Source organism: Rhipicephalus sanguineus, chromosome 3 (genome assembly GCF_013339695.2).
Source record: "Rhipicephalus sanguineus isolate Rsan-2018 chromosome 3, BIME_Rsan_1.4, whole genome shotgun sequence".
NCBI lineage: Eukaryota > Metazoa > Arthropoda > Arachnida > Ixodida > Ixodidae > Rhipicephalus > Rhipicephalus sanguineus.
In genome coordinates, this window is record NC_051178.1 from 171,839,311 (window position 1) to 171,857,620 (window position 18,310).

Below are 18,310 nucleotides of genomic sequence, written 5' to 3' on the forward strand. Positions count from 1 at the left end.
GTTCTCGTGTTTTCCGTTGTCCTGTGTCGTTTCACTGCGGCGAATTTCAAGCTACGCAGTGCCAGCTAGCCCATCAGTCTGTTTTCTTAAACTTGTTGAGTGAAACATAGCAGGACGACACAAGAAATAAGAAAAAGAAAAGATGACAGCATTGAAAGGTTAGGTTCAATAAAAATACTCAGAAAAATTTCAGTACGTAAAGCAAGGAAAAAAAATCAATTTAGAGGATTTGGTTTTTCGAACCACGTGCTCTTTTCCGTAGAACAACAGATGTTCGATGCGGCACGGCTGAGCTGTTTGATGCGGCACGGCCGCACTTGAACACTAGCACCGTTGCTTGGGTGACAAGCAATACACCTAACACTTAAAACAAACTTCCTTGTCATTTCATCACTATGGTCCAATCCAAGGGATGGTACTGTACAAAGAAAATATGGCAGCAAACCAACTGGCAACTTAAGTGACCCCACAATTAGCACGTGAGAATAGCCACTCGGACGTTGCGGATGATGCTGACAACGCCGTTACTACGCATACAGGTGTAGGCCTGGAATGAATAGTGAAAGGAGGGCGTGAATTCATTTTTCGACTTGTAACTTTTATTATTTTTCAAGCAGCGCATGGAAGCTCATATATCTCAGTTGAAGTGATCCCAAGGAGCCGTCAAATCCTAACAGAATGTTCCCGGAATGTTAAGCAAATAAACACATAAACAGCGTTATATATGAACGCACGCCTAATTTTCTTTCCATTTCTCTGGTTTTGCACATTCGCCATAAAATAGGAATGCAAGTGTAATTGCATCAAATCCCATACTTCACCAGCTCGTTCGTTTTAAGACATTACTTCGGACTTTTCTCTCCTTCCTTATTTGTCCACACCGCACCATTAGCTTTTTTTTTTCGTTTGTTTGGTCTCGGCCATACCAACCGTCCTGTGATTGGTACTTCGACCATGTGGGTGGTAAAAGATATTCCACAACGACTAGCTCGTCGGCTCGAAATAGGGGCATAATGGGCAGAAACGATAAAGGAGAGCTACGTATTCTTCATTGGTCGAGAAACAAGTTTAAGTAATATCCTCCCGATGAAGGAAATGCGAGAGAGTAAGAGATTCCATTTTTAGTGCACGGTTATAGATCTCACTTCGAAACGTTGGAGAGAAAGAGCGAAATCAGGAGAAGGCAGAGGTGGATACCGTTGGGCCGAGGCTCGTTCACTTCAAAAAGACGCCCACACGCGGATTATGAGCGTAACCTTCAGGTTCGTTGCTTCATAGTCTGAGCCTTCGCACACAGCGCCCGAAAACTCCAATTTATTATTAATAATTAAGGAGTGTCCCCCTTCGTCTATTCTTGGAGCTTCCTTCTTTGCTTTAATATGTATAGTTTGTCGAGCAACTCATCCTCTATACCATCAGATGTCCGCGTGCCTTGTTTCTTTCGCCGTTACGTTCTAAACCCCCATACGAGTGCTTTATTCTGTCCCTCTGCTCCCGGAATGGCTGTTGCTACCTGCTGGAATTCTGTCTAGGGAAACCTTCTTTAGTGTTTACGTAGGTAAGTAGAAAGAGGCTGCTTAACTGTAGAAGGTAATGAATAATTCGTTAAACAAGCATAAAACTTTATCGGGACGGAGTCCAAATCCTTGAAGTTTCTTGTTCACGAGGGCTGCTTCGTACTTTCGAGCTGCGTTGGCTATTTATATGCCTACTAGTTGGCCTGTATTCTTGACGTAGTTACATCCCAACTATTGGTTTCCAACACAATCGAACTAGCAAACTTGAAAACGCTTTCAGAATAACTCGGCTCTTAATGTCCTATCTAACTACAATCGTACCGCTCGCATAACAGCCATGCAGGCAAGCCTTCCTCTTCCATTGTTAACAGCGCGTCGAAGTTTCTGCCGCTTGATTTTATCTCATAAAATGTACTACCACAGTGTTCTTCACGACATATCTAACATATCACCGCGATGTATGTCCTATCGCATTGGTCATCGCCGCGAGGCAGGCGTTCCATTTTGTCAAACAAATATTTTTCGAACCTTTCCTGCCGCGCACAGCAGTTCAATTGAACCACCTTAATTGGTCATAACCAACGTTATCGTGACGCACTAACCATCATTGTACAGGTACTAGCCCATTAGAAGTGTGTCCATTATTTTACTCAAAGACCATTGTATAAATACTGGCCAGCTTAAATTTTCTTCATAGTTATATTTACTCACTGTGTTCTGTTATTTTTTTTTTGTATTCTTACTCACTTTCCTCTGTAATAACTTTGGCCTTGATCGTAAATTAATTAATTAAATAATTAATTAACACGTGAATACAGAAACGAAAAATAAGAAATGAGTTGCGGCTGCACTTTGTCTCTACAAGTGTCGGTATCCATGCCTGAGAGCGTAGGCGGTAGTGTGCGGCATTGAGGTTTATTGTTTTATGGTGGTGAGCGGGACAAAAAAAACTTGAGGTTAATTCGTGCTCCCCGTGTTAATGTGCTTCTTACTACAGTCGCCGACGTCGAGTTGGCCAGAAAGTTTTTTTGCGAGATCCTTGCGCCGCTCAGAGAAGCAGCGCAAGAAAACAGGGCTCACTTTGAAGGCCGAAACTTGCAGAGATTATCAGTGGGCGAGTAACAAAAAAGCCTCATCTTGGAACCGAAGCTTTCGCAAGAGAACGTTGAACCCACCAAACACCGCCACTCTTGGTAGCCTTGGCAACAAGCGCGTCAGTTACTGCTGAGCGACTGCAAGGTAGCTGGCGCTTGCGGTGATGCGTGTTGGGCAGCGCGCGCACCTTTTACGGCTATAAATCTATCGACTCGACCTTCTAGATCTTATACTTCGTAATTAGTAATGGTACTTCCGTATTTGCGAGGCACGCTGAAAGAAAACAAAACAGTCAGAACTTTCGCCAGCACCGTTTCACAAGTGCTCACTAAATTAGCCCCTAGTCACGTCTTCAGGGCGAAGTGACTTCAGAGTCGCCTTCAGAAGTTCCTGTAAGTGCTGAAGAACTTCACCGAGTTCTGCAGTGCGCTCAAACCAATCTACCGATGTTCGGTCCCCGGAGCAAAGCATCAGCAACGGCTATTTTTGGTTTGTCCTTCGTAATTCACTCGTAGCGGCACTGCCAGGACACGTGGCTGCGATGCTGAAACTCACTGGCACGCACGTGTGAACCAGGCGCCAACTCGCGTCAGAGCTCTTGCGAGAGCGGTGGCAAGTAGCAAAAGGAGGTAGACGTAGGGAGAGACCGCGGAGGAAAGTTCGTGAGTAGACGCGAAGTACAACACAAAGAGACGCGACTTTCGTGACGTTCTGAAAAAAAAAGTGCGCGTGCTTTTCTTTTATTAGGCTTATTTCAGCGCAGGAAGCGTGGAACAGGGCCTTTCTTACGCGCAATAAGTATGGCGAAGTGCATTAGCAGTGTAATAAAAGAAAAAATATCTTTTTAACATATCGGTATTGCATGTGCCAAATTGTCCAACAAGAAACAAAACAATTAGCAACTTCAATATACCACTGGCAAGAAATCTGTATGGCCAGAGACTAGTAGAATTTATTGGTACAAGAATATGAAACGACATACCAATTGAGGGAAAGAAAAGCAAGAACATTTCACACTGGTTAAAAAAGTACTATCAACAGCAAATGTCATCTGGGCATGTATAGACACTTGTGTCACGTGCGCAACCCGTAGATACATACATATGTTTTTTTTAACACGAAAGTGTTTTATGCCGGGGTCCATCAAGTACATCCGTCACGGATATGACGTTGATAAAATGGACGCCAACGGGTGAGAAAGGAAAAAACCAAGAAAAAGATACCCCGCTGGGAATCGAACCCACGACATTGTGGCCGCTAGGGCGCCCTACCAACTAAGCTAACTCGGGAGATGCGAGACACGGTGCGAACGCGCCTTATATCTTTCACACATTCCCTTTCGTGGCGGGCGGAGCGGGGCGCTGCCGCCGTCTGTGAGATGTGAAAAGAAGTAATGCTTCACGATCGACACTTACTAGCGTTTACTCCGAGATTGCACGCGATATCAGAGGTCATGGTTACAGCGTCTCGATACCAGAGAGGTAGACTGGCCGCGCTGGCGTCGCCGAGGCACCCTTGACGCAGTTACGTTGGTTAAGGTCTTTCTTTGCCTTTCGCTTCGTGTTAGCGTGCGTCGGCTCATCGGAGTAGTGCAGCTTCCACGTGCACCAACGGGATTTCTCCGCCGCCGACTGCTTCAATTGCGAGAGCACCGGCTAACAAAGCTGCTGCAATACGCGTTGCAGAAAGGACGCGATTTCGACGGGCGAATGTCGTGCCTTGGTGGAGCGAGAGCAGCACCTGCGAGACAAACCAGCGGGACGCACGCGTTTACGGCTCAGGCTGCGAACCTCTACCTACCGTGTTGCTGAAGCGCAGTGTGTGTTATGTATGCCTGAGTACAGGAGTCGGCTACCCATTACTAGAAAGCGCACACCGTGCCGTTCCTCTCCTTAATTGACGACGCTTTGAAGAAGTGCATACCGGGTACCAGTGTTGATTATGAGCTTGTTGATATCATCCTTACGCGGGATTCACGATTCGCTGTGTCCAAAGATATGTTCACACCATCAGCTACCACAACAGTTTAATCATAATCATGGGCGTTAGTCGTCGCGATAGAGACATGCTGTCAACATGGGTGCATACACGTCAAATGGTGTTATAGCTGCCAAACACGAATAGACATTGTACAAGGTCTCATATATCACTACACAATAAGCACTACTTCTGTGAAGACACGTTTCACTTTCGTGTTATACCGATTCCTATGACGGAGGGATCAGCCATGCTTTTTGTTTTCTTTCTTTTTCTCTGTCTCAATGTTGCTAGGCTTATGACATTTAAGTTATAAACGACATGTTGTCTCGCTGTTCTATTCTATATATTCTGTCTGTTATATTTTTTCTGTTTTTTTGTTTCTTTTTTTATCTGTTATTTCTCATTTTTTTCTGTGTAGTTGTCATTGACGATCGAAACTGTCAATTACATGTCTGTAAATGGCCCCAATACTAGCCTTTGGCTAAGGGGCCATACAGTGTTTGCAATCGATCTGTATTTATTTCATGTCAATAAACTTCGAACTTCAAATTTCAGGAGACGCGATTGTGGTGGTTACCATTATTTGTGCCTTAGATACTCGGGAACTCCGAGCACGCGAAACATATAAATGTAACTTCTCCATTGACAAAAAAAAAGCGAAATGGAAGTGCTGAAGATTGAGGTTTATATAGTGCAGAGAGCAGCGGTGTTGAATCAAACACAAGAAAACTATAGGACGGGAAGGTTTTTTTGGTTTTTTTTTTGTACGGTTCTTCAAATGAAGAGGGGAGAAGGGCAGTGGCTGAAGACAAATGCGAAGCCATGAGTTTCAATTGACTGGCGTATGCAATTTCCCATCTCATCCACGACTAATTTAACAATGCACTGTGCCTGTAAACGGCACGAAATAAAACAAAAAATATTCACAGCATATCCACGGGTAAATGATGAAGAGCTTGGGCGAAGCTCCTGAAGCAATCATGGTTACACCGTGAAATCTTCAGTGGTTTCGCCCAGCAGTAATCAAAGCGATAGCCCAGTACATCATCAAAGACGTGACAAACACTCTCTATATTTATACAAGAAAGTTTATTAATCGTAAGTGGCTTCCGTTCCCCCTTCATTAGAACGGCTTTATGGTCGGTGAAGTGATGGATCGGTGATGGGTCGTAGTGGGATGTGCGCAAAGACGAAGTAGTGGGCAGTTTGCAAAGGATCGGTGATGGGTCGTAGTATACTGCCGGTTACGCCTTACGCCGGACAAGGTTAGAGTAAGAGGAGCTTCGCCCCTAAAAGAGTAAAGCAGCAATTTCACGGGAAGAAAGAGTAGATTTACTATTTTGTGCGATTTTCAAGGAAAACGTGGAACAAGCATTCAGAAGCTAAGCATAGGTCGATTTCCGAGAACGTGACTTCTCGCTACATAGAGTGACTGAATATCAAGAGGAGATGCGTTGTTCACAAAAGATAGACTGGGGTAAATACGTGTTCACGGTTGACATGGTAAAGAGGCATTGTGCTTAGGGTTACTGCGCGAATTGCTGTGCTCGGTTTAAGCGGGTGTTGTCAGCGGGTGTGGTGATCGCACATTTGGCATTGACATTAGTCATCTGCTGCCTAAGCGTAACAGAAGCTGACGGAAGCTGAAATTTGGGAAAATGAGATGGGAAAGTGGGATTTGGGAAAATGAATGTTCCATGACATGGACAAGGAGGGAAGATGGGAGGTTGGGTAGTGACTCAAGACTCTTACGTTCCGTCCCTTCTGAAGCCTCTGCAAGAAGAATAAGTACTTTCAACCTGAAAAATGCGGACCGTTACCACGTTATTTCGAAAATGAGCAATGTTTTGAAGCAGATAAATGATTGCTCCTCATTTTTTTATTTACTTGCTCACTAGACACACTCTTGCTGGCGTTATAATTGAAAGTATGGCGGCGAAGCACAACGCACGTGGTAAACACTGTGCAAATTGTTGCCGAACATACAATGCCATCTCTTGTCGTAAATTTTGCATGGCCTCTATTAGCAGAAACCAGCGGAGCAAGGTCACTAAATGTGTAACTCGCTCGAGCGTTTAATGTGCATTACTCATTTTTATGAGTGGGAGAGGATTAAAGCAGCAATAGCAGGGAGAGTAGGTCCGACTGCCTGACATGAATTATTAGCGAAGCAATAGATTTGATGTAGTACCGCTGTTGCACTACGACCAACAGGCGTTCGATAGTCAGAAAATTGAAAAAAAAGGACAAGAAAGAAGGAAAGAAAAAAAGATTAAAGGACTGAGCAAATAGGACCTTCCTTACACTAGATAGTTACACACAAGGCAGCAGCCAATGTCGTTGCCTAAAATAAATTATGTATGGAAAGTTTATCATTCTATTTGAATTCTTGCAGGAACTAGAAATCTGTTCTTTAGGGACCGGGTACCCGCAACCAATGATTTTGCTTCAGAAAGAGACCTTATGTACGCGTACTAGGAGTTTGACAGATAGGTAGTAATCATATTAAGTTATTTTCAAGACGTATTACATAATATCCAGTAAAGATGACATGCGCGAATGTGCGTACGAGTAATACGTGAAAAGCAGATTCAGCTATCAACACAGCTAGCAGAAATAGAGCTGAGCAACTTATCATGTGACACAATACGGCTAGAGGAACCTGACTGCCATTAAATTTGCTGCCTACATATAAGATTATGCTAGAAATAGAGAAATTTGAGTAATGCTTGTTAAAGATACTATTCAGGCCACGCTTACTTAAGAAAGAGTTCTTTTGCTGAAATTATTCGCAATGAAATTGTTCAGCCAATCTTTTATTATTATTATTATTATTATTATTATTATTATTATTATTATTATTATTATTATTATTATTATTATTATTATTATTATTATTATTATTATTATTATTATTATTATTATTAAATGTGTTTAAGGAGAAGTTGGTGCCTAGGTGTGGCAGCGGCTACTCCTCTTACGTAATATTTTTCAACGCCAAGTTGTCAGTAATCACAAAACAGTACAGAATTGACACATGAATGGACATCCACGAACCTAATCCCAGTACTACAAAATGTACGCACGTGTGGACATTTACATTCCTAATACCAACTCTACAATGCAATTGTCCACGGAACAGTAACGTTCACACGTCATAAATGTTCAACACACGAAGTTTCCACGCTTTACAGAAGAGTTAGCCAATATCGGGCCGAATTCACGAAACTTCTCTTTCGTAAGTACGTTTCCCATAGGTCAACCAGCTTCGCTAATGATATGTCCCGCATCATGAATGGACGAAATATTCTTTACCAAAATAGGCGTTCTTGTGAATACGGGTCCTTGTTGCTAAACATACTCTTAGCGAAGGTCAATGGTCAAAACGCAGTCCCGATCGTAAAACGTAGCGAAAAAGTGCACCAGATCCAAAACAAATGTTTTGCAAACGGTACGTAATTGATAATCTCCTCTTATGAAAGGAGAAGCACGCCCAGTATTCACGGAAGACGTAAATGGCCGACAAGTGAAGAACACGTTCACTGAGACCATATGTCGGTGGTTTAAATGCGGCAAGAAATAATAACACCGTGTCCTTTTGGGTTTCACGCTTTGAACCGCTTCGTGCGAACACTAACATTTTTAATATCTGCAAGGCGTCCTTGGAGGCGATAAAGTTGTCATGACGCTTAGGTCTTTCCCGACGAATTATCGAAGCAGGGTTCACGTTGTCGATGTCATTCGCACGCACGGACAATTCCGGTTACGAACTCACGTGGTCCGGTCGCTATGCATGAAAAAAGTCGTACGCAGCAGCCTGATAAACAAGTCATCTTGCTAAGCCAAGAACTTTGCGAGAGTGTATGTTCTATATGGAGTCCGGTATAAGAGCTAAACAAGTGAGCTTCGTGAAAACAGCTGTTTTCGTTCTAATCAATTTCCTCTTGGCAATGGTCGTGTAAATTGACCTATATGGGGTATTAACGAGTAAAAAAGATTCAGTTTCAGAAAGAGTCATTCACAACCGACAAGCTCGCATATTTTTTTTCCTTTCATGATTATATTATCTAGAAGGCGTTAACTTTCGCCAGCAATTGACCGATGGTCTTTACACTTGTTGCTAAACATTTCTACGGTGTCACACAACGGTCACACGTTGCGGAACTGGTGATATCCACGCTGGGGGCTCGCGCAGAAGCACTTCAGAATTGTTACGTAAATTTTAACGCGATAACACGCGGGTAGTACTGTTCGACAAACCGTGGTCGTGTATCACGAGCATCTTAGAGCCACTTTCGAGGTTCCACAAAACAATGAAACGGGTGCCAATAAGTTCCCACCAGTGTGCAAGGCCACCATCGACACGACAAAAGAATTCCGTACGATTCAAAAAGCACGACACAGATTCGCGAAGTGCGGATTTCATTCTCATCTGAACGGTTGAAAACAGAAGAATTGTGTCGATACCAACGAGGCTGATAACACATCTTCTCTCTCTCTCTCTTTTTCCCTCACAACCGTCGTCGTTTCGCTTGCTCTCTCTCTCTCTCTCTCTCTCTCTACTAAACCATTCTACGAATGACAACGACACGCGGCTATTCACGGCGTAAACCGATCACTTCGTTTCATAAACTTTCTCTTTGATCGTTGCGCATCCCGCATGCTAAGCTTGCGACAGCAGCGGAGGCCCCAGCAGTCTGGCGGAGATATCGCTCCAACCCCCTCCCTCCCTTTCCCGTGGCGACGCGGCACAAATCAACTGGGCAAACAGAGCGACGCTGTGGTGCGGCCACTCGCGCGCGCCGGCGGCGGCGGCGGCCGATGCGGACATGGCGATGCCGGTCGCGATGGACGGGCCGGGAGACGGCGAGTTTCGGATTTCCCCAGCTTTCCCAGCGCCACCCCACTCTCCTCCTCTTCCTCCTCATTCTTGTTTTCCGAATCCCTCTCCATCCATCGCCGCCGGCCTGATCGCCGACACGCTAACGCGTGGAGGACCGACCTCGTTTCTTCTTTTTCCATTTCCTCACTTCCTTCCTTCGACACCCTTTCGGGAATGCCATGAATGGATACAGAAGGAATCGCGTAGGCACTGAGCGCGAGAGAATTTGCCGATCGTTGAAACGAAAAATTCGTCCACTCCTACCCGCAGGTGTTTTGCGCGAACGGCGTTTTTCTGTACCGCAACGCAAAAGCGAAGAACCGAATTCGCGAGGCTTTCTCGAAGTTCGCGAGTGTACTTCGACATTGGCGCGCGCCGTTTTCGATAATGACATCTTCGGGTCTCAGCGTTGGCTGGAGCTTGATATAACGAATGATCCTAACTAAAGAGCCTCCTCTGTCAATACAGGCGCATTGACCGACTTCTCAAAAATTCTCTTTCGTACGTTATCACTGTCCATTGGTCGGCGGCATTCGCTAGCATAAGGACTCGTAATTTGGAGCGATGTGCGAGAGCGATCTAGTTGGAAGTCAGTGCCTGCCTCTGTCCGCCTTTCTTAAGCCCGTCGTACGCTGTTTTCTTTTTCATTGTAATTTGGTCTAAGGAACCATTTTAGCGTCTTGACATCTTGTGACCACAGGCCCAATTTCGCAATTGCTCGTGGTTGGCGGGTTTTCTTATTTTTTCATCATGCTCTCTTATCTCTATTCGACACCGTTATCAGTGATGCATGCATCACTATACGGGCAGGAAATGCACATGTCTGGCGGTAGAGCTTTCGCGCTGGAGGTTATGATTACCGCAAGCGAGCATGGTAGGTAGGGAAGGCAGGAAGGTCAACCAGAGTCGCGCACAGTTTACTACCCTATACGCTCGTGTAAGGTGACACCGTAAAAAAATTTTATTTGCCTATTCGCTTCCGAAACCCGGTATATGTGCTCCCTTATGAACCCTTCATCGACCATAATCACATTCGCATCTCTCTTTGCGCGTACACGTGATTCAAAGCGTCACCGGCCATGCACGCACCACAGATAAGTCTCGTTTCTTTCACCGCGGTTTCTACGATCCCGTGAGCGCAGAAAGATGCGAGGAAGCAGGGATAGCGCCGGAATTATGGACCAGTAGTGGTTCTTGCAGCTCATAACACCGTGAATGTTACGGCCTATACCTTTCTGCCCCGAATTATCGGAAGCACGGCCTCTGTGTTCCCTAAAGATTGTCACCGTTAGCCTAAGCGTTCACGACTGCCACGTTGACAGTGGCAATTCGCAGGCATGCGCGAATGACGTTTCTTACGAACCACGTTCTTTATTCGCTCGTTTGTTGTATTCTTTGCGTACGAAACGTATTGACGATTCGCGCAGTTGTCGGTCTCCCGCGAGCGAAAGGAATCGCTTGAAACCGCCTCGCTCCGCTCGTTAGCGATGTGTTTTACTTTCGCCGTGCGCCAAAGGAAAAAAACAACATATACGGACAAAAAAAATATTGCGACACGAAAACGCGCCGTTCGGCGGTTGCACACACGTGTTTGTTGCGAGGAGAGCGCGCGGTGCGCCTAGATCGCAGAGCCTACGCGACGCGGATGGAGGAGGAGGGCGAAAAAAAAATTAAAGCGAGCTGCTAAAGAATGGAGAGATAAAGTAAAAAGAGAGCGAGACTGACTGACGTGACTAAGAGCCGAGAAAATGTGCGAGTTTTAGTTGCGCGTAGCGTCAGCTGCTGACGAGCGGTATGCGAAAGTAGAGGTGGAGAGGTAGGGAAGGGGATGAGGAAGGGGCCGCCCTTTAATAGGACGCACTCGAGCTCGTTATAGACGCCCGACGAAAGACCAATCTCGTTCGCCCCGAGCTAGCCCGAAAAAAAAAAAAAGAAAGCCTATGCTTTACTTTCAGTGCAATGGAACGAGTGTATACGTGCGGAACGCCACGAGCATGCGGACGTGCATATCCGGTGATTGCACAATGCAGTCGCCACGCACGCAAACGTGTACCAACTATCGTTCTTTAATCGCGGCGCACTGTTCCTTCTTTATGTTATCTGTTGTGCGGTAGTAAACCAGCGCGGACGCGTAGCGATCGAGGATGGTCGCTTTTGGAAGCATTGACGAAGCGCCGTCGCAAAGAAAACCTGGCGAAAGGAATCCTCGAACTCCAGCGTACTGAAGCGCAATCCTCAAGCGTGCTCATCCGCGAACTGATCTCTGTGCATTTTTTTTTTGCTAACTTGTTTCAGACGACATAATCGTAATCCGCTAGGGTTGACTGACGAGGCCACTAAGCAGCGGGTCGGATAAATCCTGCCAAAAAGGTGACGATGGAAAGTCGAAAGCCAAGCAGAGCCGATTTCGACGGACAGCTCCCGAAAAGAAAAGCTCGAAATATGTAATCCGACCTGACTAACGTTAAAAAGGCCTCGTTCTCGACGCTTCGCTCTGTTTCGCAGAATCACATTTTCTGTCAGCCCATTCATTCCCGTCCACCCTCGGCGCTAGCGGTGAACGTAGGCCCGAAAGGCAGAGCGAAACCGCGTTTTAGGGTTGGCCGGGGGGACACACAGTCAGTGCTTCCCGGCCACGCACTGGTTTAGCAATCACTGCCTCAAATCGTGCCACGAAGCGAGGCCGCGAACCGCTCCGTCCCCATTTCGGGATCGCTAGTGATCGCTTAACCGGGAAAGAGGGAACACCGTACGAACACGCGGGGGGTCGCACTCTCGGGCTGCGACGAGACAAGCGACGGCAGTGGCGGCGCGCGCGCGCAGGCGAGCAAGGGAAGAAGCGTGCTGAGGTCAAGCCTCGGTCGCCGTCGCTTTGCGTTTCGGGCGAACGCGCGCTCGCGCTGACGGGCGACGCTGACAAAGAAAAGGCCCGCTGCGTCCGCACGAAACCACGGGCGTGCCCCTATCGAGCACATTGTCCGTGGCACACCACCTGCTCCTAGAAGCCACGCGGTGGGTGCTGCACGGTGGGTCGTCACACACGACGGCATAGCGTAGTAGTAGAGGCACACCATACTCACGGCACATGTGTGGCAGTTCCATTTGGCGGAGTAGCCTCCGAGGCAGTCAAAGCGGTTCAGGAGCGCGCGGAACTCGCAGGCGACCAGGCAGGCGAGCTGGTCGGCGCGCAGCGCCCGTTCGAGGCGGTCGGCGTGACACGAGCCGGCGTCCAGCAGCAACCGCCGCATGGGCAGGTGCGTGCAGAAGGGCAGCCGAGCAGGCGGCGACGCGCACGATGCGGCCGCGGCTGCCGCTCCAGCGCTACACGAAGCGTTGCAGCGCGCCGACGACCGGAACGGGGGGAACGACACGGGTGGCTCGGCGGCCGGAGGAGGCAGCTCGCCGCTGCCGCTGCCGCTGCCGCGGCACACACACAGGGCGGCGCAGAGCACGAGCCGCCCGAGAAGCGCTTCCCAAGGTGCCGTCCCATGCCTAGGCGCCAAGGGCATAGTTCGTGGGCGCTGTGTCGCAGCACGCTCGTGGGTCAACCGAAGGGCGCCCCAGCCGCGGGACCCAGGGCTCCCGCATGACCGCGGCCTCAGCGACGACCTCGCACCGATCCGCAGGCCGCCATCTTGGCAAGCCTCCCCGCCGCCGATGCCAGCGGGCCCGAGCCTCTTCCGCGCATGCGCGCGCAGATACCCCCCGCCGCTTCTACGCGCACACGGCAGGCCGCCGCCGTCGTCTGCTCGACGGCGACGCGCGAGAACGCCGCTGGGACACCTCGACGGCGCTAGCGTCGCTTGCGACGCTTCCACGAAATTGAAGCTGCTCAGAAACAAACTCGACGCGAAATGTGTCACAACGTATGCTACCCGAACGTCTTTTATTACTAATCATGGCGTGTTTCCTCACCATTTTCTAGAAGCAAAACACGGAATTGACAGAATATAATTATTCTGAATGTTACTCCATACTCTTGGGTCTAGCTGCTAGCTTTTCCAGGCGCGACACAGCATTAAACAAGTTTCTGCTCATTATAAGCGTTTCACACCCAGTGAAACGATGAAACAAAATTGAAGTCGATAAGGCGCCGAGGCAGCCGACACCGTCCTCCCTGTATCAGCAACACTAGCGACGATAATGGCGACGTCCTCAACTAAACGAAACGAACTATCGCGATCACATGCGATTCTTGAGCTGGGCGTCGTGACGCGAGAGAAATTGGAAGTCAACGGCGCTTGCGCCCCCTGGCTTCTCTTCGCGCGCACGGAAACGGCAGCAACAGCCAAACGTCTTTCGTTTCTGCTGCTAGCTCGCCTTTCTTCTCGTCGTAGCGATCATAAGATGCGCGTTGTAACATTATTTATGACGAGCAAAAGCTACTGCTTTCATCCACGACGTGAAGTCGGTCATTCACATCGGAAAGAATAGGAAAGAAACGGCGGAGCGGGGTTGCCTGTAAAGGGTGCACCACTGCGCGTCTCTTCTGCATTGTGGGAAGACAGCACTACGGGGGCGCGGAGGAGGAGCGTCAAGAACATATACGCAAAAGCTTAGTTTGTCAAAAGGATAGGGAAGCAAACTTTAACAGTCAAATAGGTAGTGCAAATTTCTTTATATTAAAGACGAACACTGTGTTCCTCCGGTAATCCGAAAATAATTACTTTCGAAATCCGCCGCAGAAGCACAGGGATTCCGGCCGACTATCTAGTGGATGGGTGCGGCGTGATAGCCTAATATGTTAAGGGCAATGGAAGTCACGCGCTCGAGCAAGTTAGAGTTTTAAAAAAAAGCAAAAAAAAACTGGCCTGCAAATTGCGCAATATACGAGAGCTCTGAAATTCTCGCTCATACTGTCTCATGTCTGACGGTATGGCTTCTTGGCTTTCTTGTCTGTTAGTTCTTATTAGCGATATAAGGAGGTCATTTTGCTGTCCACCGTTAGCGGTTTTCTGGCCCTTGAGCAAAAAATGATTTGTAAATAAAGTCGGCATCGCGATGGCAATAATGCAACATCTCTGACAACTTTGATTATCTGTGTGAGATCAAGAAGTAAGGTACACCATAGTTGGAAGCTTCGCAGAAATCACAACGTTAGAAAACTGTTAATTATAAATTAGTGTGAGAAGTTGGTTTTTAATAATCACTCCTAACACCGTTAATAATGAAATCGAGGTTCTAATGAGCGATTACGACATCGCTAATTTTGAAAATATCATTTGATTTGTTCTGTCTGTACTCCTACTTCACTATATTAATCGAACTTCCGTATTAGGAAGAGGGGAAAAAAACATAATTCCCATAAAGTGGTATTGTAACGGACAGTCGACGTTTCGGCATCCGCACGAAACAATCGTTCGCTGGTTGAACAAGGCTCGTTTGAAAGCCGAAACGTCATCTTTCGTCCGATTTCTGTTTCTTGTTCCTAACACGAACTTGTCTCGTCAGACAAGATGTTCGTCCAACTATCGATTTCCATTCAGTGAACTCACTGACTCCAATCGCGTGCTCTCTGCATCTTTGTTACACAATCATTCATCGCATGCTCACTCATGCAATCCTCCAACTTACTTGTTATGGAATAAGCGCTTCAAGTTACGTCATCGTTCTGCAGCTACAGATTTCGCCCTATTCACTTTTTACGGCAAAGCTCTCTTAGTCTACCCTGTGCTGTCGTCGGTAGTCGTCGTCGTCGTATTATTATTATTATTATTATTATTATTATTATTATTATTATTATTATTATTAGTAGTAGTAGTAGTAGTAGTAGTAGTAGTAGTAGTAGTAGTAGTAGTAGTAGTAGTAGTAGTAGTAGTAGTAGTCATGAAGGTCACGTGACCAGAGGGGAAGGGAATAAAGAGCCAAATAAAACGAAATGATGACGACGATGATAATTATGCACGTGATCTCGCTAGCCAGTCACATACACTCGCGCACTCTCTGACGGCTTTCAATAACCGCCGCGGTGGTCTAGGGGCTATGACGCTCGACTGCTGACCCGGAGGTCGCGGGATCGAAACCCGGCTGTGGCGACCGCATTTTCGGTGGAGGCGGGAATGCTTCGATGCCCGCGTACTTAAATATAGATGCACGTTAAAGAACCCCAGGTAGGTCGAAATTTCCGGAGCCCTCCACTAGACGGCGTCCCTCATAAACATATCGTCGTTCTAAGACGTAAAACCACAACAATGATAATTACTGACGGTTTTCACGGCGTACAATTGGCTTATTTTTTATTATTATTCCTACGTTTGTCGCATCGTTGCGATCGCGATTCCGACGACTACTCCAGTTCACGTGCAACAGTCTTTCCTTTTTTTTTTTTTGGCCGCGTCGACGCCGACACCTCGAAACAGTGTCGGCTCACTCTCGACCAACGCTTCTCCGCCGCGAGCGTTTGTGAGTAATGACGGCCCGCCACCCGTGTCGTACAAGCGCCTTTAAAGAGTGATGAAGGCTCCCTCGTTGCCTGGCCAGGTAAGGCCATTACGCATGCTCGCCTCGTGCTCAGACGTTGACGAATGAAGGCCGCCTGGGTGTCGGATGTCCCAGTGTGCGTGCGTGGGTGTGCGCGCGCTCATTGTTCGCGTATGAGCACACTGTGCATCGTCGGCGAAGGCGAGCGTAGGTTCGTTCATGCTCGTCCTCTTGTACCACGCCGAGAACGCGTATCGGCGTCATGCGAGCTCTCGCTGAAGCGACGACTAGGCGGCGGCATGAAGAAGCAACGGCGCGCTTGAGAATAAAGTCATTTTTCTTAGCACCGAGCGACGTAAGAAAAGTAAAAAGAAAAAGATGGAACGGCGCCGGTTTTACGCTGATCTCGGCCGTTTAAAGTTGTGTCTTCCCCGTGCTAAGGGGTCGTCCTTTTTTCTAACGATGCGCAGCGCGTTCATTGTTTTTTTTTTCTCGGCGCTGTCAGTCTGTCTGCCGTCGCTGTGTAAGCTGATGAGAGCATAGTTGGGCGGAAGAGTAACGCTCCCTTGTAGAGCGTGTTGAATAACGCGCTCCTTGTATTTAAACGCGTGTTTTCACCGTTAATATATTACATACGCTATTTATGTTCTTGCACTCGTGATTGGTGGTCGGCGGTGCGCCGTTAGTGTTGAACACCGCGATTCACCGCTTCATCCTTTACTGGGGGTCTTCAAAATGAAGCGAACTATTCATGGCTACGTCTAACAACAGCTTACGGTCAAAACTGCGCTGAACTTCCTTTGTTGCTGGTGTAAATACAATCAGGCATGGTCCGCCACTTGTTCTTCCTTTCGTTCGTAATGCCTATGGATCCAACAGGTAATAAGAGAAAGAAAAGTCAAGGAGAACTTAATTGTAGTTTGAATCTAAAACTAAACTTAAAACTGCGGAGGAATGAAATTGGACGAAAAAGAAACAGCGCCCTGTCCCCGGCGAGATTTGTTTTTTCATCCCCATTCATTTTCCTCAAGCTTATAACTACTGCACATCAACTATCTTATAATTTTACTAGCTCAAGTATGCCAGTAAGTCTGTCACCTGAACAGCAAAATCACCTACAAGGCGATGTTAGGCGAACTCACAGCTCTCGCCAGGACATCAATCTCCAAAGACGGCTCTTTTGAACTGCTCATTTCTCTCTTACACGTAAAAGTGTTACACGTAATAGACACCACTATAATATACAATCTCGCAATCGTCACGATCGTATCCATAATAATCATTTTTCTATCTCATGATAATTTGTTTTAAAATGAATATTGAAATGCCATATGAAGTGCTACATCAAGGCTTCTGAATTCTCTCTTTTCATATGGGGTCCAGGACTGACGACTGTTTCCACCCAGTTTCGGTGGCCGCCATTGCACGCCGCCGTTTTTCTATGTTAATGAAGTCTTTCTTCTTTTTTTTTCTCCTCCAGAACTTTATTTGCTTTCCGACATAGAGGTTGGCGGAGGCAAAAAAGAAAATGCTACAATATCAGCACGAAAAATACGGTGCCCTTTTGTGTTACAGAACTTGGTATCACGGAGCGACCAGATCGTTTCTCGAAACAGGATACAGACAATAAATACCACAAGAACTGCGAAATACTTTCACCCATTAGAGCCGAACACGAGAAAATACGTATTAAAACAGTAACACTTAGATGGAGAAACAAACAAGAGATGTGCCGTTTTAATATACAAACGTAGAAAGACAAACTTATGTGCGCATAATAAATGGGAAGTGTCATATTACGCAGGCATGCTCTCAAGTCTTGCCAAAATTCTCGTCCGGAGTGCAACATCTGCGTCCCGCGACTCCCTTAATATCAAATAATCGCGCAATTAGCGTCGCAAGCACGGCGGTACGGGAAGCGTCTCTCGCTCGGCGAAGTGCGTCGTCTACAAGTGGACAGTCTCTTCACTCGGCTACTCGCTTAACAGCGGCCGCCTTCGGAGATTTCCTCTCAGCGGTGGGTTATGACGCGGTCTACAAGTGGCTCGAACTTCTGTTTGAACAGCCGCTGTACAGTGCTTACGCCCTTCGGCAAAGCTGGGTGAATCCGGCAGCTTCAGGAAGTCCATTAGGCCGCCCTGCTGGCCCCCGCTGCAGTCGTTCAACTGAAGTGGGTGGCGTTGCTGGCTTGCTACATTCGAAGTCGTGTATGAGCCGTTTATGGATGAGATACGCCTCTCTCTTCTCTCTTCTTTCTCTCTCTCGCTGCTCTTCTTAACCGATAAGCCTTAAAGAACGAATAAACATCAACTTCCAGAACAATTCCATAGGCGGATATTCATTGTGAAAGACAGTTTACGTTTGAATGTGGATGCTGCAAGACGCTGTAGAGAAAAATCTCGCTTTCTTCCCATCC

General features: G+C 47.1%; 1 protein-coding gene across 2 annotated transcripts in view; it reads right to left on the reverse strand.

Annotated features, from left to right (window-relative positions):
• The window catches only part of LOC119386093 (uncharacterized), a 149,839-nt gene extending 136,726 nt beyond the window's left edge, over window positions 1-13,113 (reverse strand). For both annotated transcript variants that reach the window (XR_007415450.1, XM_049413604.1), the window contains exon 1: window positions 12,555-13,113. Coding sequence is in view for 1 of the 2 variants with exons in the window: in XM_049413604.1 (XP_049269561.1) it covers window positions 12,555-12,983 (429 nt within the window). In the remaining variant the exon portion in view is untranslated. The remainder of the gene's footprint in view (window positions 1-12,554) is intronic.
• Window positions 13,114-18,310: the final 5,197 nt, after the last annotated feature.